Genomic DNA, 19,667 nt, shown 5'->3' with positions numbered 1-19,667 from the left:
GATGAAAACGCATTTGTTTTTGGTCCGGTAAGAAATAGTTTTTTATAAGATTTGTTGACATTGTTAATAAGATCAATACCAACTATCGCATGATGAGATCTCAATTGATATTGGTTCGTCTGTCGAAACTCAACTGGTCACAGAACTGGTCGAAATTGAGTATATCGTTAAATTGATTCAAAACGATGAAGTGGTACTACCTTATAACCGATACCTCATCGATGAAATTTTCATGTGAACTTTCAACGAGTCGCTAATGAATAATTTAGCTAATCAGTAATTCATTATTTTCTCGCGGTTCAAAGGAACGTTGGATTCGTGTGTCGAAGTTTTCGTACCGTACTAAAAAAGTGGGTGGGGAGAAGATAATTCGGGGTCTAAGTGTGACCGAACACGATCCGGCCATTGGTCATTATTATTAGAATTATGGTAGATAAAAAAAAAAAAAAAAGAATGAAAACATCATCGGTGATAATTTGACACATCGAAAATCTGATAATGACCAAACATACGTATACGGAGTTTCAGCGTTTATATATAGGCGGCACACTTCAGTCCCGATTCACATACCAGTCCGACCTAGGACGAGGTTTCAGGGATCCCATTCGGTAAAGGCCTCCCAAGTTATTCCGGTTGAATTCGTTGAATTAACATTTTTGTCATTCGATTTAAATTACGAGAGGGTCATTTTTAATCAACTATCGAAATCAAAGGTAAGAAGCGCGTTGACTAGCTCGATTTCAAATTTTTCGACCTAACATACCGGATGCGCGCTGAACGTAATCATTGGTGTTCCATTATAGCCAGGATGAAAGGAATTCTGGTTTTCGGAGTGTTGATGGCTCTCATCGGTTGCGGTTCGATTGACGCTCAACATCGTCAATTGGACTGGTGGGAAAGGATGACCTTGTATCAAATATATCCAAGAAGTTACCAAGACAGCAACGGCGACGGAGTCGGAGATCTGAAGGGTAAGATTTTTAATGTTCGAAAGAAACGAACCGAATTGGGAAATGTCGCGTTCGCACCAGATTTTGATAGTTTTTTCATTCGCAGCCTGGTACCGATCACCCTGATATCGCCCTGATATCTGAATAGATCGCCCTAAACTCAGCGAGATTATAAATGTAATTTTTCGTCATGATGCACGTTCGGCAATTTTTCAAGCGCACCACGGTAAAATTTCTATCAGAAAATTGAACTTGACGGCGCATAACAGCCAGAAATAATATTCACGGAATGTAGTATTTACGTAACCGAAAGTGACTATATATCAAGCCACACATCGCTAGTTTCCGATGTTTGTATACCGACAAAAAATAAATATCTTTTGCTCTACGCGGCGATTCCGCGTGAAATTCCGTGTTTCCTGATTTCTCGGCGTGCCACCCACGTCGTCCGAAAAAAGTATCCCAGTAAAAGTCGCTATAAAAACTATGGATATTTACCAAATGCGTTCAACCCGCTCAACACAGGGATCACGAGCAGACTCCACCACTTGGTCGATGCCGGAGTCGACGCCTTTTGGTTGTCTCCCATTTACAAAAGTCCGATGGCAGATTTCGGATACGACATAGCAGACTTCAGAAATATCGACCCTATCTTCGGTACGTTGGACGACTTCGACCAACTGGTGAGGACCGCTCACGATCTTGGACTCAAAGTCCTCATGGACCTCGTGCCAAATCATTCGTCGGACGAACACGAGTGGTTCCAAAGGAGCTTGAGAAATGAAACTCCCTACGCGGACTTCTACACTTGGCACCCTGGCACGGTGGTAAATGGGGAACGCGTTCGTCCCAATAACTGGGTAAATAAAATCATCGTCCATCGCGCAAATCGTATCAATCGTCGGAGCGAGGATCGATTCTACAGATTTTGATTGTTGGTCAGGTGAGCGTTTTCGGTGGCCCCGCTTGGACCTGGCGCGACGAAAGGCAGGCCTGGTATCTCCATCAGTTTGATCCGAAACAACCGGATCTCAATTACCGAAACGAGCATCTCGTTCAGGAGATAAAGGTACGCCGCCTCGTTCGTGACACCGCAGAGAAAATATCGCAGGTCCTGAAACGCGAAGACTTTTTTTATTTTCAGGACGTTTTCGTCTACTGGATGGACAGAGGTACCGATGGATTCCGCGTGGACGCCGTTCCTCATCTGTTCGAAATTGAAAGTTTAATCGACGAACCCTTATCGGGGTTGACAGATATCCCGACAAACTACAGTTACACGGTGCATGATTACACTACGAATTTGGAAGAGGTTTACGACATGGTCGGCCAGTGGGTGCAAGTTTTGAAAGATTATTCTGACCGAAGTAACTCAACGAGGATCATGATGATAGAAGCTTACACCAATATATCATGCACTATGAGGTTCCACGAAATCGGGGCGCAGTTCAGCTTCAATTTCGGTTTTATTGAAAATATCGACGAATCCGCCACAGCGTTGGACATTAAACAAAAGGTCATAGACAATTGGCTTGACAATCTGCCTCCGCAAAGCACGCCGAACTGGGTGGTCAGTAGACATGTCTTAACTGTGATTTTTCCATCAATTTGGTATACAATAGATACCTTCGATCTAATTTTCAATCGTCGCATAATAATTCTAGATTGGAAATCACGACAAGAATCGCGTGGCTAGTAGATTTGTTCCCGAACTTGTTGATGCATTGAACATGGTGAATCATTTGCTACCCGGAGTCGGAGTCACGTACTACGGTGAAGAAATCGGCATGGAAGATCGATGGATATCGTGGAACGACACCCAGGATCCACAGGGATGTGGCGCGACGCCGGAAACTTTCGAAGATTACTCTCGAGACCCGGCGAGAACTCCTATGCAATGGGACGCCACAACCGCGGCCGGTGAGTCAATTTTTTCGAAACACGGACCCTCCTTCGGAAATGCGCTCAATTCGATGTTTTTTATCGTTGTCAGGATTTTCCACCACCGATAAAACGTGGTTACCCGTAAACGACAATTACAGGACACTGAATCTGGCTGCTCAAAAGGAGGCGGACGTTTCTCATTTCAAGGTCTATCAAGCCATTCTCAAATTGAAAAAAGAGGCCGTCATTCAACACGGAACGGTGAACGTGAAGCTGCTCAATAAGAACGTTTTGGCTTTCTCCAGGTCAGAATATCACGAAGCTTATTCGTCTGATATCGTAGCAACTGAATTTTCGTCTTTCGACTTTCAGGGAACTGGAGGGATCTGGCGAAGTGATCGTCGTGGCGAACATGGTCAACCGGACGGAGAAAATTAGCCTGAACGCGTTTTCGGGTCTTCCCGATACTCTGACGGTGTCGATAGCGAGTATCCATTCGTCGTTGACCGCCGGGTAAGCAATCGAACGTAATTCGTCCTTGCTCTCCATTGCCAAGGGATTTGACTTCTTTGACGTGGCGTGTTTTCGAACGAGGTAAATCGTCCGTTGCTAACGACCACTCTGATCGATCATTTCCACAGGACGGAGGTGTCGAAGAGCAGCTTCGAAATTTCGGGAATGGCCGGTCTCGTACTGCGCAGCGGTGCCGACGCCCTCACATCAAGTTTGGTCTTGACGCTGATTACCGTGCTCTTGGCTTATTTCCGTTACTAGTATCTCAACACCCCGATAGATTAATCATTGTAACTCAATTTTATCGTTGTATCTCGACTATCACACATCACATCGAATAGATTAAGAAGGTGGTCGCATGGATTAAGGGTTTATATCGTTAGAAATTACTCCGCTGACGCGTTTCGAGCGGCGGAGCGAAGTAACGAGTATTCAGTATCGATCGACGTATCGGAAGACCTGCATATTCGCTAACTCGTACAGTAGATATTGTTTGTACCGCCGTAATGATGCAAGCGACAAATGATGCCAATTCTCAACAGCTCGACGATTAAAAAATCTTTATCCGAATCCATCTCAATGTTACGTAATCACGAAATGTCCATGTGTCATAACTGCATATAACTTCGCGCAATAAGATAAGTTACATTAGATAACGTTCGAGTAATTTTCCATTGTCACTGTATCGTAGCGTAATAAATTCTTTGATGGAAAAAATATTTTGCATATGTACGTATGTAGATATTCGTTATTCTATTTCAATCAGACTTCGTACAATTGCATCGAACAAAAAGATAAATTAACCAACGTCACGTAATAATTTTTCTATACCGCATGGTCAGCGTTTGCGTTATTCCTTTTACTTTCCGCAAATCGAATACAAATTATACGCAAACGGACTACAATTCTGGCTAGCGCTAACGAAGTAATTTTTTTTTTTTTTCTTCTTTTTTTTTTTTCTACAAAACCATCCTTCGATATCAACGATGAATCTTTTCGTTTTAGTTTTTTTTTCTTTCCTTCTTTCTGCAACTGCATGTCCGTGATAACAATTCTACCGTACTCGTGCGGTTTATCGCTGCGTTATTATCACCTCGGCGACAATCAATGCTCAAGAAATTGAAAAAGCAATAACTATCTGAAATTTTTCAATTTCTGTTATCGAACTGTCATAGCGTATAAATATCATGCAATGCCAAAGGGCGGAGCAGTCCAGAAACTAATCATGGCGCGACTGATCGCCCGCAGTTTGCCGTTTCTGCTTTTGCATTTATTTCTGGGCGGTCGTGTGTCCGGGACAATCAACAACGTGGGATGGTGGAAAGACACGGTATTTTACCAAATTTACCCTCGGAGTTTCATGGACGCCGACGGAGACGGAATCGGCGATCTGAAAGGCAAGAAAGTTCTTCCGACTAATTCAGATTCGCTAAACAAAAACCCTATCGACGTTCGCGAAAAATATTCGCTAAAAAGTTTTTAACCGACCACAATTTAAGGTATCACCTCGAAGCTCGAGCATTTCGTTGACGCCGGCATCGGCGCCATATGGCTGTCCCCGATCTACGCGAGCCCCATGGTCGATTTTGGCTACGACATTTCCAACTTTCGCGAAATCGATCCGACCTTCGGGACTATCTCCGATTTCGAGGCACTCACCGCGAGAGCCAAACAATTGGGCCTGAAAGTGAGTTCGGAATCGAGAAAAAAAAATTCACGTCACTTTCCAGTGCGAATCTATCCGGTTGCTGCCCCCTAGGTGATATTGGACTTTGTGCCGAACCACTCGGCGGACGATCACGAATGGTTCGCGAAGAGCGTGAACCGCGAGTCTCCTTACGAGGATTATTACGTGTGGCAGAACGGTAGCGTCCGCGAAGACGGGACCCTGTTGCCCCCGAACAATTGGATCAGCGTATTTTCCGGCCCCGCGTGGACGTACAACGAACAGCGGGGTCAATGGTATTTCCATCAATTCGCGAAACAGCAGCCCGATCTGAACTACCGCAGCACCGGAGTACAGGAGGAGATGAAGGTCGGTTAATTCCCTCGGAATTCGTCCAATCTTCGTACCCGCGGGGAACAATTCAAAAAGCAAATCTTTTCAACGTTATATACGCCAGAAAGCATTTCTTCCCTCTTGTCTTCATTTCCCTTTCCTACCTCTCGAGCTGCCTCCCCAAAGTTCAATGGGACTTTGCCAAAGTTGGTGAACTGGCTGGGGCTTTTCTTGTTCAACCAGCTTCTGTGTTCACTTTTAATGAACCTCATACCATTTTATAAATTTCCCCCCCTCCCTTACGATTTTCCACCATTGCTAAGTAACCGCCGCGCAATCTAAACTCTTAATGGTCGTATAACAATTGAATTTTTAAATCCAATTTTTCATTTTACTCGGCCGAGAAAATTTCTCAATTTAAAATCGTTACTCCCCTTCCAGAACGTTCTTAGATTTTGGCTCGCCAAAGGTGTCGACGGTTTCAGAGTAGACGCGGTGCCGCATCTGGTCGAAGTGTCCGACCTGACCGACGAACCGATCAGCGACGACGTCACTGGAATAAATCCGAACGACTATCCTTATCTGAATCACATATACACCAAGGACCAGCCCTTGACCTATGAAATAATGCAAAGCTGGAGAACTCTGCTGGACGAATACGCGGATCAGGCCAATTCGGATGAGAAGGTGATCGGGAATCGTTTTACTATGAATCGGTAGAGTGGACAAATTCTCTTTCACCCAAATAAATTAATTCCTTTGAAATATAATGTAGATTCTGATGACCGAGGCGTACACAAATTTAACCAGTACGTTGAAATACTACGACGTCGGTTCCCACATACCGTTCAACTTCAAGTTCATCATGGAAATATCGAGCGATTCGACCCCCGCCGATTTTAAAAATACCGTCGATTCCTGGGTGAACAATATGCCGGAAAATGCGGTCGCCAACTGGGTTGTAAGTTTCATAAATCGCGTGATCGAAAAATTTTCCAACACTTTGTTCCCTCGGGACTATTTTTCCCCGCGGGGACCCAACAACTTTCGACTATTTTCCCAACTCATCGAAAATGTAGCTTTTCCAATTTTCAACTTTTTCTCACCTTTCGAGTCCGTTAGGAAATCCCGGGGCTTTCTCCGGGTTTTCCCCCCTCGATTTATCCAACTTCGATTTTCTGTCCTACAAACAAATCGACGGTTGAAAATATTTCGCGAGTAGTCTCGGCCGAGCGTCGTTACGAATAAGAGCAATTATCGTTTTTGTCGCAGATGGGTAACCACGATCGCAGTCGTACGGCTACGCGTTTTCCCAACCGTGCCGATCAGATGACGATGTTGGCGATGATTTTGCCCGGTGTAGCGGTGACCTACAACGGCGAAGAAATCGGGATGACCGACACGTGGGTGTCCTGGGAAAATACGCAGGACCCTCAGGCCTGTAATACTGATCCCACTCGCTACGAAGCACACACTCGTGATCCCAACAGATCACCGTTCCAGTGGGACACGACGACGAGCGCCGGTAGGACGAATTTAAGGGAAATTCCCAGCTTCTCTTTTTCTCTCCCTTTTTCTTTTTCTTTTTTTTTTTTTTTTTTTTATTCGTTGCTAAGCACCCGAATTTATTCGAAAAAATTTAGCAGAGACAGGTTTTACTTCTCGATGTATTAGGCGTGGAAGATCGAGGGAAGAAAATCCTCGCATGAAACTTTGATACGCGCGCGATAAATCGTAACTCATTTTTCGACGTTACGAATTGCAGAAAATTCATACAGACGCGTTATACGTGTTGAAAGAAAAAGAAAAAAAAATTTTCATCTCGTTTCTCCGCAGGTTTTTCAAAAAATAGCAACACCTGGCTCCCCGTGAATCCGAACTATATCACTTTGAATTTAGCGACGCAAAAGTCCGCCGCGACCTCGCATTACAAGGTCTATCAAAAATTGACCAAACTGAGACAGAGTCCCGTCCTTCGATACGGTACGCACGACGTCAAGGACCTCGCGGGAAACGCTCTCTCCGTTTCCCGTACCCTCGAGGAGAATGGAAAAACTCAGCGAGTTGTACTCCTGATAAACTTCAGGAACGCCCAAACGACGGTGGACTTGATTTCCTCCCAGATCGTCGGAGATTCGGAGACAGTCAAATTCTACACGACGAGCATCGGTTATCCGGTGGTAGCTGAGTGAGTTTTTCGTACTTTTGAAAATTCATGACCTTCGTATCGAGTGTAATTGATCCGTATAATTTAATTTCCATCAGGGTGGAAATTCAAGATAAAACGAACGTCGTCTTACCAGCCAGAGCTTCGATCGTCGTCACTTCCGAAAGTGGAGCTGCTCAAATAACCGCCAGTATTGTCCTCGCCATTCTACCGCTAATCTTCAAATATATCGTCACGTAATATACAAAATGGCGTAGTTTATTTTCATTTCATCCGAAGGAAGAAAAAAAAGAAAAAAAAAAGCACGAGTGATATGAATTTGTAAAATTATCAAATATTCATTATTTTTGTACATATTACACACACATTCGAATTATTGTCATTTAATTGAACGTACGTCCAAACGATTTTTTTTGATTTTTTGTTTTTCCGATTTTCATCTGAAAACATTATTACACGCACGGCTTGAGCTTATTCAACTTATATAGAAACTATTTAAACTCTTCGTATTATGTACTTAATTTAATTTGTAAATTCTTCTTCGCATACAAATATTTATTTATAATCGTTAATGTAAATTGTATCAAGATACAAAAGACGAGAGATAACTCTAAATTTGTGTACACGTGTAACGGCGGGAGGGTACAAATATTCCTCGTCGCGATCAGAAATTCAATATCGAAAATACCGCAAAATTTTTAATTTGAAAACTTTTTGAGTAAAGTATATACTTGCGTATACATATGTATGTATACCGACCCAAATATATGTAATAATATGCGTCAATATGACCAAAGTTTCTGCAAAGCCTAAGGGGCAACTTTTCACATAACTTAACCACCATATTATACATATGGTTCAGCCGGCTGCTATACTTCTGCGGCGGGAAAAGGATCTACAATTTTTCTTCTGTTTCTTTTTTTGTTTTTTTTTTTTTTTTTTTTGTCACGGATTCCTCGTATCTCATTCCAACTAAATGGGAACTTATATATAAGCAGTGTGGTTCCTAAATTATACAGAAACGTTTTTCCATTCATTTTTTAGTCCTTCGGAAACTTCCCACATCTACCGATATAAAAATGTAAAAAAAATTCAATTTTAATATTTCACACGACGCGTTGAAATATTTTGACAAATATGATATGAATATAATAAACGATCTATTTTTATTTATTTATTTTTTTTTTTCCGAAAAGTACAACGGCGAGCTTTTTATTACGAAACTAAAGTTGAACGAGCATGAAGTGAAAAGAAGGAAAAAGAGGAATCAAAAGAGAAAACGAACACGTTGTGGAGCTTGTATAAATTTATATTTTCCATTTCCATTTCTCTTTTTTTTTTGCTTTTTCACTCCCCTTCTTGAACATCTCAGAAGGATTCGGAGCCCCGTGAGAATTCGAGGAGCAAAGTTATTCTTCCTGACTCAGAATTCGACCGTCACTTACTTCGTTTTGCAAGGTTCCCTTAGCCTTATTTGTACGTACGCGTACGGGGACTTATGAGCAAAGGCAGTTCTGTTTTGCTTATATACCTGTACGGTTAAGCTTTCCGGCTGTATAAGCCACTCCTTGCTGCATATAAATATATAATGCAATCGACGCACGTATCGAAAGGAATCGAAACAGCGCGGTGGCTCGGTAGTGTTTAGGCGCATGTATAGGTATAATGGGTAAGTATATACGTACAAGTACTACATACATACTAGGTATATACACGCTCGATAGAATGGGGCTAGAATCTGCGGAATACGCGGAGAAAATTTCTACTCTGCAGGATAACGATTCCTACTTTCCGGTTTTATTCACATGTACCTCCCATCATCCCTCCGGCTATACATAATATATATGTGCAGGTTTTTTTTTTTTTTTATCGCTGCGAGAAACCAGCGTAAGGACTTCAGAAGGATTTTCCAAGTTTTTTTTATTGGGCGTTGGTTACTCGAACGAAGAAAAATGAAGACGTTTTGAATCTCCTGATTTTATTTCTTCGACTTTTGCGAGATAATGAATGCTTTGATTAGAAAAGAATTAGAATCGAGCCCCCTTCTAATTTGGACGTATATTTCAGACGACACATTACGCTATTCATCCCCCTGTTGGAAAATTGCAATAGTCGCTTATAAATAGAAAATAAATGAATCGAATTCGCTGTAATTACGAAAGGCGTTTAATTTTCCGTTTTGTTTTTCATCTTCTATACATATATATATGTATAGAATCATGGTGAAGATCACGTGATCTAGGTTGCAGCGGGATGTCGTCGTCGTGACGTTGGTGAGTAATTTTATCGAATCAGTATATAATTTCATCTGCTCGATATATTCGTCCTTCTCCGCGGAAGAAATGGAAGAGCAGAGGGAGAAGAAAAGAGAAATAATAAAAAATAATACCCCCTGGGATTCTCCCGGCCAGAACATAAGCACGAAGTGCAGATACTGTGCGTTACGTGTGTCTTGCGTTACAACGAGACTGCATTTTTAAAAAATCCCGTATCAATTCAATTCAGATTAGACATCGAACAGATTTCGCCGGAGAGAGTGACAAAAATTTTCCCCGCCATGATTTTCTCATTCGATCAATTTTTCGTTCATACTTATATATGCATTATGCGTCGGTTTTTCGTTCTCTCAATTTTCTTTTTCCCGTTTCACCCCCCGCCCCCCCTTTTTTTCTCGTTTATGGCGTGACAAATTATTACAACCCTGTTATTTGTCGTCGTATTAAATGTATTATCGGGTAATCTTTTTACTTCCTCCTCTCGCCCCCGTTCCTTCCTCTACTGACTTTTGTGCCTGGTAAAACGAGCGCACGTTCCTGGCACGCGATTCGTCACCGAGATAAGGATCTTACCGAGCACGGCAGCTGCTCCGGAGAATAAGAAAAGAGCATCAGCCACTGATAAACGGAAGCTCGGAATTTTTTTGTCAAATAAAAAAATACATACATATATACGAGATAAAATCGGAAACAAAAAGAAAATGTGTGCGGATAGTGTAGGACGATTCAGGGGGACGATTAAAGAATTTTTTTTTTTTTTTGGTCTCGTTTTTTGAGTCGGTCGCAAGGCGTTAACTGCACTTAGTTATATTAATCATGTGAACTCGGTTACAGAGAGTAAGAAATTTGTATATTCCGAAGGAATCTCGACGCGACGGAATTACGCGCGAGCTTTAATCATAAATGCAACAGGACGTAGTGAATTATTAATTCTGCGCACAGAAACTAATCGCAGGAGGATTAACGGTGAAAGTAAGGGATGGGATGGGTTGGGATGGAATGGGATAACGAAGCATGTATACCATACACTGATAGGGTTGGCTGAATTTCACTCATAGTATTTAGAGCTTTACTTCGGCTTCCACAGATTTCGAAACCTCCAAAATTCAACCATTAGAAATTATCCCGTAATTCGACCCTTCACTCCTCCAGCCCTTGAAAAACGCGTTTTTGATTTTGATAAGAAGAAACGAGCAAAAATTACGCCAGAAACGAATTCGAAATTTGAAAGTGAGAAACAAATTTGCTGAAAAATTTTACCCCACAATCGCGAAATTGTGTATTTTTTAATTGCAAATTTTCAATCTCCTGGTACAAAGAGCGATATAAAACATCGTTAAAAAACGTTTTCATTACACGAATGAACCTCTTCAAAGAGAAAATTTGTATCGCTCGCAAGTTTATAAGGGTTAGGTACGACGGCCGCGTCCTCAGTCCGACAAAAATATGCTCATCAAAAATTGAAATGTTGTCTTGCCAAATGTAATCGAAAAACGAAATCAACGTGTCATAATTAAAGACGAAAATTTGAAACAGGAAAGAGAGCGAAAATCAGTAAGGGTCAAGAACCCGGTAAATTTGACATGAGACACCCCGCATATGATAATGAAGCCATAAGTCGAGAGGGTGCTCGTTAGTTCTTAAGAATTGTTCTCTCGATAATTATTGAAGGAGTTATTAGAAACGGGGAAAGCGGTTGCTGAAGTGAAATCACCTAATAATGGGAAAAATCATCGAAGATAGAAAAAAAAGTAATCACAAATGGAGAAGGAAGAAGAGTTCATCAGTTTGGTGATATTCGGTAAAGTAGTATTCGAATTTCAATTTTCAATTCACAGGTAGCGAGGCGATGTAATACGTAATATCATCTACAGTCGGAGACAAATGCGTAAGGGTCGTTTCAAGGCAGTCCTCTGTAAACAGAGACTACGGAGAGTCGAGTTCAAGGGATCAAGTATATATACCGTATAGATATACGAAAATAGGTTTATAAAACAGCTATATATACACACATACCTGCGAATACATGTATGTGTATAAAGTCCCTCGGGAAATACGCGCGGGGAGGATCCTATGTATTACATATTTATAATACACATTTTCCTTGGAGGGGGGTTTCAAATTTAAAATCAGGCCCAAAACTCAATTTCTCCACCTTTTTCCCCTTTTCTTTTCCGGCCGTGAGTTCACGTTTCTCGCAAGTGTTACCCCGCCCCTGTTGTATTAATTCCACTTCATCTCCCGTCGGGTGCATGGATAGAAAATTTTGCACCGCGGTATAGTATATCGACGACGAGGATAATTTTTCCAGCAAATTTCAAGTCACCGCATGATTTTGTCAACCAGAAACACATCCGAAACTCAATAATCGTTCTCGCCCTCGAAACATTTCCGACTTAATTATATCAACGAGCTTCGCTCCAACCCTCTCGATATTCGTACAAATACACCCAAAAAAAAAAAGCAAAAAGAAACAAAAAAAAAAGGGGACGAACTTTTTCATCCGTAAAAATACACTCCGGATGCTTGCACAGCGCGCTTTTACCCCACGTAATTATATATTCGGTATTTATTTTGACACCCTCCTAAATCATTTCGTTTATATACATATGTACACCGTCAACTTGATCCTACTGATTTTGCATACCTATGAGTGTATCGGTTGTAAAAATTTTGAATCGATACGATGCGGTTGGGAATTGTATTTTCCTCATCTTTTTTTTTTTTGAAACGAGAGAGTATTAATGAGAGGAGAAAAAAAAAGCGATAATAATTTTACCGATTGTGAGTAAAGAGGAATTTTCTTCCTCGATCAATAATAGCGATGAAAAACGTCAACCGGCGAACGATTCATCGTCGATACGATTCAATTGACGTATGTTGAATAGAATATGACAATTCCTATTAGAACGTACTGTACATATAAATAGGTGATCGGTTTGAGTTATTTTCTCCGTCGACGAAACTATCGGTAATCGAAAAGTATACGCCGTAATGTTATATCTGTAAACAGTCGAATTCCACCCCTTTTTTATCGCCCGAATAACTCTGAACAAGATTCAACAAAAACAAGCGGGATGACTAACAAAAGAGAGGCGGGTCTTTTGTCCGCGAGCTGCGGAAATCTTTTGAACGAAGCCGCTGCTCTCATCGCTGTTCTGATTTCTCTCATTAATTGCGTAAGTTCCAAACGCGTTCCTCTTCCGATTTCACCTATCCACAATACCCGCCCCCCATCAGCCTCGTCGTCGGTATAACGACGCGAAAATAACACGAGAACCCTCGAGCGACGCGAAATTGATAAGCCTATCCTATATTATTGCGAGTACATTTCCTTATTTACGCGAAACTAGACAGTTTTTCAAAAATATTTTTTCCGTTCCATCATCCTTCGACTATTTCGATTTTAAAATTTCGAGAAAACACAACCACTGGTACGATTTCTGTATCTCAAGAAAAAAAAAAAAAAAAAAAAAAAAAAAAACTTCTACGCCTGGTCGATAAAAAATGTTATCGATTCAAAAATGGTATTCCGTCGTCGAAATTCACAGTTTTCCATATTCTTCCCGAGGATTTTTATTTTTAGCTCTATTACTTTTTAACTGTTTTTTTTTTCTTTCTTTTTTTTTTCTAATTCTTTTGTCGGACAGCCTGTAACGGATTTTAATTATTTGTCAATAGCAACGGGAGAGAACGAGTGATGAAATCCCGATAACTTTTTTATTTCCTTCGGCGTTCCCGCTATGCCCCGATCGCTTCTCGCCGCGATCACTATTATTATTATTATTAATAATAATGTTGTTGTTATTTTTTATTTTTCTCAGACACCCTGTAACATGTATTGCACGAGACTCTATCGCCGTACACTCTTGTTTCATTATCAAGAGGTGAGATAATTTCGCGCAACACTTTTCGCTTCGAGGGGAAATAAATAAGGGGGAAAAAGGTATAATATATAAGTATAGAGTGCGAAGGATAGAGGGAAAAGTGTGCGAAGGGGAAAGGGAAAAGGTTGAAGGGGGTGCTTCGAGATACTGGCAATCTCATACCGAGACTGGGTCTAATAAAGCTTCAACTTAAGTGATGCCCCGACCCAACTAAGTCAACCGTATTGCTTGCTCAGAGCTTGCCTCTGATGCGGTATCCTTGCAGCGTAGCGAGGAAACAGAAACAGCGTCCCTCAGGATTGCTTTCGACGAGTACCTATAGCTTTATATTTCGATAGCTCGCAACCTACGGATTATAGGTACCTTTTTTTTTTTATGTTATTTGGTTACCACGGATAACAGACGGATACAGGGGACGCGTGGAAAAATAAAGTATCATCGGAACTTCGACAACGTTGTCCTGTTAACATAAAAAAACTTGTTGCTAGAGAAAAAAAAAATTTTATTCAAATCTCGAGTGAGCTTTGAATATATCTACATGTTGACCGATTAGAAGATTTTCTTTTCTCCTTCTGTCCCCCGTAAAAACGTATTGATTTTCGGGGTGAGACTTGAAATTGAAAAAAAATAGAACTCAAATAACTTGAACCACCCGAAAGAGAGAAGAAAAAAAAAGAAAAAGAAAATTGAAACGAGGAATTTTCAATTTATCTTATCATACGTCTAGTTGACTTCAAATATATTCTCTCTCTCTCTCTCCGCGATTATTTGACACGAGGATCAGTCAAGTCGTGTAATTTGGAAAAAAGTAGCATTCTATACGAAATACCTTTCGCGCTGATCCATAGCGACGGTCTACAGCATCAGAGATTTTTCAAATTATTATCGAATGATCCCGAAATCCCTTCGCTCGTCCGGTTTGTATTTTTACGCGCTGTCCTCCATCTGGAGCAAATATGATCGATGCGATCGTGACTAATATAATCCCTTGAATGATCCGATGGTTCGCCTGGACCATTTCCTTGGTAATAAACAAAAGAGGGTCGTCGCCACCCTCGGAAATAAATATATCTATCTATACGTGTACCACATAGTACAGATAGCGAACATAGATCAACCCTGCGGACGTTCAAAATTCCACGACACATTATGTATCATATTTATAGCACGTGTACAACAAAAAATTTCCATTACTAAAGGATCAAGCGGAATACATATATGTATAAGGTATATGGCCAACCAGAGTCCGAATTTTCGGACCCTTTTTCTTTTCAATTTTTTTCCATTTTTCATATCTTTTTCTCAAGTCGGTCGACGCGCGTTAGGTACGCACACACATACATAGGTATATCTATGCGCGATTTGTGCCCCGGAAACTAATAAATTACGAGCGATATAATTTATGCGAAAAAAGGGTAAACCGGACTAAATATATATGTAAAAATATGCCCGGATAAAAGGGTTGGAAAAAAACATGAAAAAAGGAAATTCAGTGTGTCCGCTTCATCGCGACTCTTCTTCCTCCCTTCTCCCCTCACTCCCGGAACGAGATTTTTTTATTTCTCTTTTATTACAGAATCGCTTTAGAAACTCATATGAATACGAATACATACGCAACTTTTGAACGCTATTGAACATGTATAGTTTTAAGGGTCCTTCGCGCTGATAACTTTGCAGAGAGGACGGAAAAGGAGAATGTAGAAACAAAAATTTAACTCTTCCATCCGTACGTGTACTTCTACACACCGGGTGGACAGAAACATAAAACCAACCACTGCGACGTGTGCAGAGACTTTTTTTTTTCTAATTCAAAGATTTCAGCGTTAGGATAGAATATTTCCTCCAAAGTAATGTAGATGTGTTTTCCTAATTCCAATTTTGGAAAAGTAACATTAAATCTTACATATGAAGGTAGTTGTAATTATTCCAGTTTTCACACGTACGAAAATGGTCATCCATATATGATCGATCGATGCGTTAACCCTACGTTGGAAATTAACAATAATTGTCATTTGTTTTTATTCCCGTACCACCCCGTAGATTGTAAAATATCATATGGAAAAGAGGCATTTACAGTAGTGCAGGCGGAGTAAGTATTCCAATTAGCGTGTTATTAAGCTATATCCCCGGCCTTTCACAACGCCTTGTTTTATCTCTTCAATCATTTTTTTCTTCAACTGATGGTATAGTGGTGTTGGTTGGTCGAGGTTACAACGCTATAATTTGATTCCTATACGCGTGTAGGTGGTGTACATATATCTACGGGGTGTCCCGTTTCGAATTTTTCGTCGAAATATAGGTGCAACGTTTGAGCGATAATTTTAGAATACAAAAAATTGAACGAAAAACAAAAAAAAAATTAGGAAAACAAATCGCTTGATCGATTGTTTTTTATTTATTCTCGGGATTCGCGCGTATTCCGCAATTACTTTCCATCGATCTGAAGGGAATAACAAATGAATTGATCAAAAAATAAATAAACAACAAAATTAGACACCTTTTATACTCAGATCCGCGTACTTCTATATCACCGTGTTTGTGTGCCTACATGTGTGTCTATACGGACAAAGTATAGGCTACTGCATTGCGCAAGGTTTCAGTACCGTCATTGTATTGTGTAACTTGAAACTGAGAACCCGCGGGCTGATCCACCGAACTCTAATAATCTTTGAGAAAAAAAGTCGTTAGCAACATTCTGATGGAAAACACCGAGTACACAGTACGCGTACGTGTCCGTGTAATATACCGTTCACCGCGTAATTGAATACATTTTTTAAATTAACAAAATACAGTCGTATATCGAAAATGTTCCGCAGGAAGCAACGAACAAGATTGCGAGGAGGAGAAAGAAGAAAGAAAAAAAAAACAACTGAAATCGGAGGAAAAATTAAAATAACGATGAAAACAATCAGAATAAATTAAAATGAAAAATAAATGGCTCCGCAGGCTCACAATTAGTTGAAAATACCCGCAGGGGTTCGGGTGCAGAAGACAATTGAGGAAAAATGAAAACCCGTGGCACGCGGGGTGGGCTGGCTACCCATACCCCGCAGGACGTTGCATCGGCGGCATATCTTTTCTCTTCACTCGGACGGGGAAATGAGGCGCTGAGCAAGTTAAATTGGATTCAAGTCACGGTTGATTCAATCCAGTTATATTTCAACCGCGTGGGATTCAATTTTTAACCAACGATCAACCGTCCGCTCGTTGCGCGTTGTACATACGTAGCTATACGTATACATACGCTAGGTATGTACCCACCTATCATATGCGGGTGGTGAGTGGAAATTTGGCCAATGGAAATATGTGCAGCCGCACGACCAATCCTTGCTATTTTAGCTACGTTTATCGGCCCTGTTACAATACCGCGGTACCGATACTATCCGCCGATTCCGAAAATCAACTTACAATGAAAAAAAAACTATCACATTCGACGCAAAAAATAAAATAAAAAAAAAAATGGCCGTAAGATATTTCAAAGAGGTTGTCGAAATTGGTCCCGAAATCGCCATAATTGACGTGATTCATATCTGTATATTGTCTCATTGGCCGGATGAGGCCGTTCGGTGGTTGTTGTTTAAAACTATATACATATACAGTCGCCTGTTTATTTTCTATTCTACATAGCTGTAGTTGCACGAAAGCATCTCTCTATATATCATCATCAAGCGGAAATCTATTATTACTATTCGTTAGCGAGCGAGCAAACGTCGAGTACAAAGCGAGCCTCAGACGCCTGCACGGATAAGCTCCAAGAGCCGCCATCTTGTTTTCATAGAATCACTCCGCGGTACACATAATAATATACATACGATTATAATACATCCATAGGGAATCTGTGCAGCTGATCCTTTGCTCTGCACCGACGATTAGATATACCTAATTATTTCGTCGAATCCAACCAGCCGATGCATGGGGGATGAAACACGAAAATTAGGAGCGTCTTATCCTCACCGTTTTTACTCATGCAGTTTTTCACGTGACGAGCAATTTTGCGGATCATCCGTCGACGGGTAATCGAATCGATGAGGATAAGTCTCCGGTTGATTGGAGTCGTATACGGATGCGTGAATTTTATGAAATCTGCACCGGAGTCTTAGGAAAAGTGAATTTCCTCGGTGTCTCAATTCCTCTAGGGTTTTTCCTCGGAATTCAAGTCGCGTGTGAGCCGAAAATTGAAGAATACCTGAAAAGTATAGGTAATACGAGCGAGCGAGAGAGAAAATAAGCGATAGCTTTTGTAGGATCCCGCACCCCCCGAAATTCCATACCCTAGTCATGAAATCCGGAAGATCTCACAATCGAATTCGCAATCGGAAAATTCCACCCCACCGCACACATCACTGTACGTAACATGACTTTAGTGAACTCTGCTTGAGGAAAAAGATCTCGTAAAATGTTCCCTACGTACTGCGAATAAAACCTTTCGAGATGTATGACTTGTTTTTTTTTTTTTGCTCTAAAAAACGATAAATTTACGACAAATCAATCAAGTTTATTGGTAGATCGACCGAGTTAGTACAGATTCGGATTCCCGGGGTAGAAATACATGAGAATATCGTAGAGACCCCTAAAAATCGAAATGCTGATTTTTTATCCCAAAATCGTAAAAAGTTCGAGGCTTTAATCAGACGTCCAGTTGCTCGTGTCGCGTGAATTCGAAAACTAACAAAATAAAAGAAGAACGTGCCCGGCGCTCGCGTTGTAACTCGAACGGAGTCGCGACCTTTTATATCACATCCGCATCTATAGGCACACGCCTATAAAATACGACCTATATTCCGCTAGGGACAGCTGGTGGAAATTTTTTGACTATTTTATTATCAGTATCGGGAAACAGCTGACCTTGACATCGAACAATAACGCCATATGTACCATATTTTATTCGATACTCGGACATGTGAATATTATACCGGTCCGAAAAGGTCATCAAACTCCACATTTCATTGCCGATCGTTGAAAGAACCGATTCAAAAAGAAAAAAGAAGACCACCGAAATGGTTGAAACCGTAAAATGGAAACTTATTTTTTCTCCTCTCTACTTCTATCGCCTTACCCGATCGAGTGTATCTATAATATATTTATAGGTGAAATATTCATCATCAGAATATTTCGCTGACTTGAGGAATCCGTATGGGAAATACATAGCGATCATCCGCGTGTACCACGTACAATACGACATGTGAAGAGTTTGTCTGCTCGAGACAATACAGTGGGCGTACAACACAGGTCCTTTGTAAAGGGAAGGGCTGGCAAGGGCACTCCGAACGTATAATCAATAATCAGAGATCCGGATCGATCGATGGATCGTTAATCGAGAGACGGCGGCTAGACTCCGCTATTAATACACTTGTGTGCCTATGCATTACATGTACAAACATGGGGGATGTAGCGACGTACGTACCTACGTACGTAAGTCGTTCTATCGGCTGGTCCGAATTTCCGAACAATATAATTGTTAGGTCCGCCACGTGTGCCTCGGATGCCGGGAGCGTGTGCGCCAAGTGGAATTAGAATTAGTAGCTGGGCGCAGGGGGACAATGCGGGTTAAGGGATATCAATCTGGACTCGGTAATTTCTCGATATCCTCCGGTAGGTTATCACCTGACTCCCGGCGTTCTCGGCGCGCATAGTTTTTCACCGGGGGTAACGATCGGAATGCCTTATACAGCTCACGTGTACAATGTCGTACCGTATAACGTATTTAGCGTTACATACATGTAGACGTTATAAGTGTAACATGGAGAATTCCGGGCGAGGTGCCTTTTTTTTTGTTTATTTTTTCAATTTTACACGAACGGTGAAATATTTCTACCGAATAGCAACGAGATATTCGGAAACCGTTCACACGACGTTTTACTTGTAGATATTTCGTTAATTTTGTAGAATCTAGAGACGAAACGGACGATCCGTAGCGAGTTGATCGACCTGAGTAGAGAGAAAAGATCCATCTCAGCGCAATGCGTATACAAGGGTTTAATTTGATTCTGG

General features: G+C 41.1%; 3 protein-coding genes across 14 annotated transcripts in view; 2 read left to right on the top strand and 1 right to left on the bottom strand.

Annotated features, from left to right (window-relative positions):
- Positions 1–19,667, bottom strand: part of LOC105690049 (dual specificity calcium/calmodulin-dependent 3',5'-cyclic nucleotide phosphodiesterase 1) — a 130,156-nt gene that overhangs the window by 36,844 nt on the left and 73,645 nt on the right. The gene's annotated exons all lie outside the window — the stretch shown is intronic.
- Positions 554–4,066, top strand: LOC105690088 (alpha-glucosidase-like). Its single transcript, XM_012407614.4, has 9 exons — positions 554–713; positions 804–971; positions 1,476–1,810; positions 1,894–2,019; positions 2,095–2,520; positions 2,615–2,870; positions 2,944–3,139; positions 3,207–3,347; positions 3,476–4,066. The coding sequence occupies exons 2-9, from the start codon at positions 809–811 to the stop codon at positions 3,606–3,608; spliced, it is 1,776 nt and encodes a 591-aa protein (XP_012263037.2). The 5' UTR covers positions 554–713; positions 804–808; the 3' UTR covers positions 3,609–4,066.
- On the top strand, positions 4,525–8,299 carry LOC105690087 (alpha-glucosidase-like). The gene is made up of 8 exons (XM_012407613.4): positions 4,525–4,744; positions 4,847–5,034; positions 5,107–5,382; positions 5,788–6,033; positions 6,122–6,307; positions 6,619–6,871; positions 7,183–7,534; positions 7,612–8,299. Exons 1-8 carry the CDS (start codon positions 4,540–4,542, stop codon positions 7,751–7,753), a joined length of 1,848 nt encoding a protein of 615 aa, XP_012263036.2. The 5' UTR covers positions 4,525–4,539; the 3' UTR covers positions 7,754–8,299.

Source organism: Athalia rosae, chromosome 3, assembly GCF_917208135.1.
Source record: "Athalia rosae chromosome 3, iyAthRosa1.1, whole genome shotgun sequence".
Classification (NCBI taxonomy): Eukaryota; Metazoa; Arthropoda; class Insecta; order Hymenoptera; family Athaliidae; genus Athalia; species Athalia rosae.
This window is presented reverse-complemented; position numbering and strand designations above follow the sequence as displayed.

Excerpts from the sequence above, each read along its gene's own strand:
- LOC105690088 (XM_012407614.4), top strand. The coding sequence starts at position 809 with ATGAAAGGAATTCTGGTTTTCGGAGTGTTGATGGCTCTCATCGGTTGC. Across the intron at positions 1,811-1,893 it reads GCGTTCGTCCCAATAACTGG|GTGAGCGTTTTCGGTGGCCC; the intron begins GTAAATAAAATC and ends ATTGTTGGTCAG. Across the intron at positions 2,521-2,614 it reads AAAGCACGCCGAACTGGGTG|ATTGGAAATCACGACAAGAA; the intron begins GTCAGTAGACAT and ends TAATAATTCTAG.
- LOC105690087 (XM_012407613.4), top strand. The coding sequence starts at position 4,540 with ATGCCAAAGGGCGGAGCAGTCCAGAAACTAATCATGGCGCGACTGATC. Across the intron at positions 5,383-5,787 it reads GAGTACAGGAGGAGATGAAG|AACGTTCTTAGATTTTGGCT; the intron begins GTCGGTTAATTC and ends CTCCCCTTCCAG. Across the intron at positions 6,308-6,618 it reads ATGCGGTCGCCAACTGGGTT|ATGGGTAACCACGATCGCAG; the intron begins GTAAGTTTCATA and ends TTTTTGTCGCAG.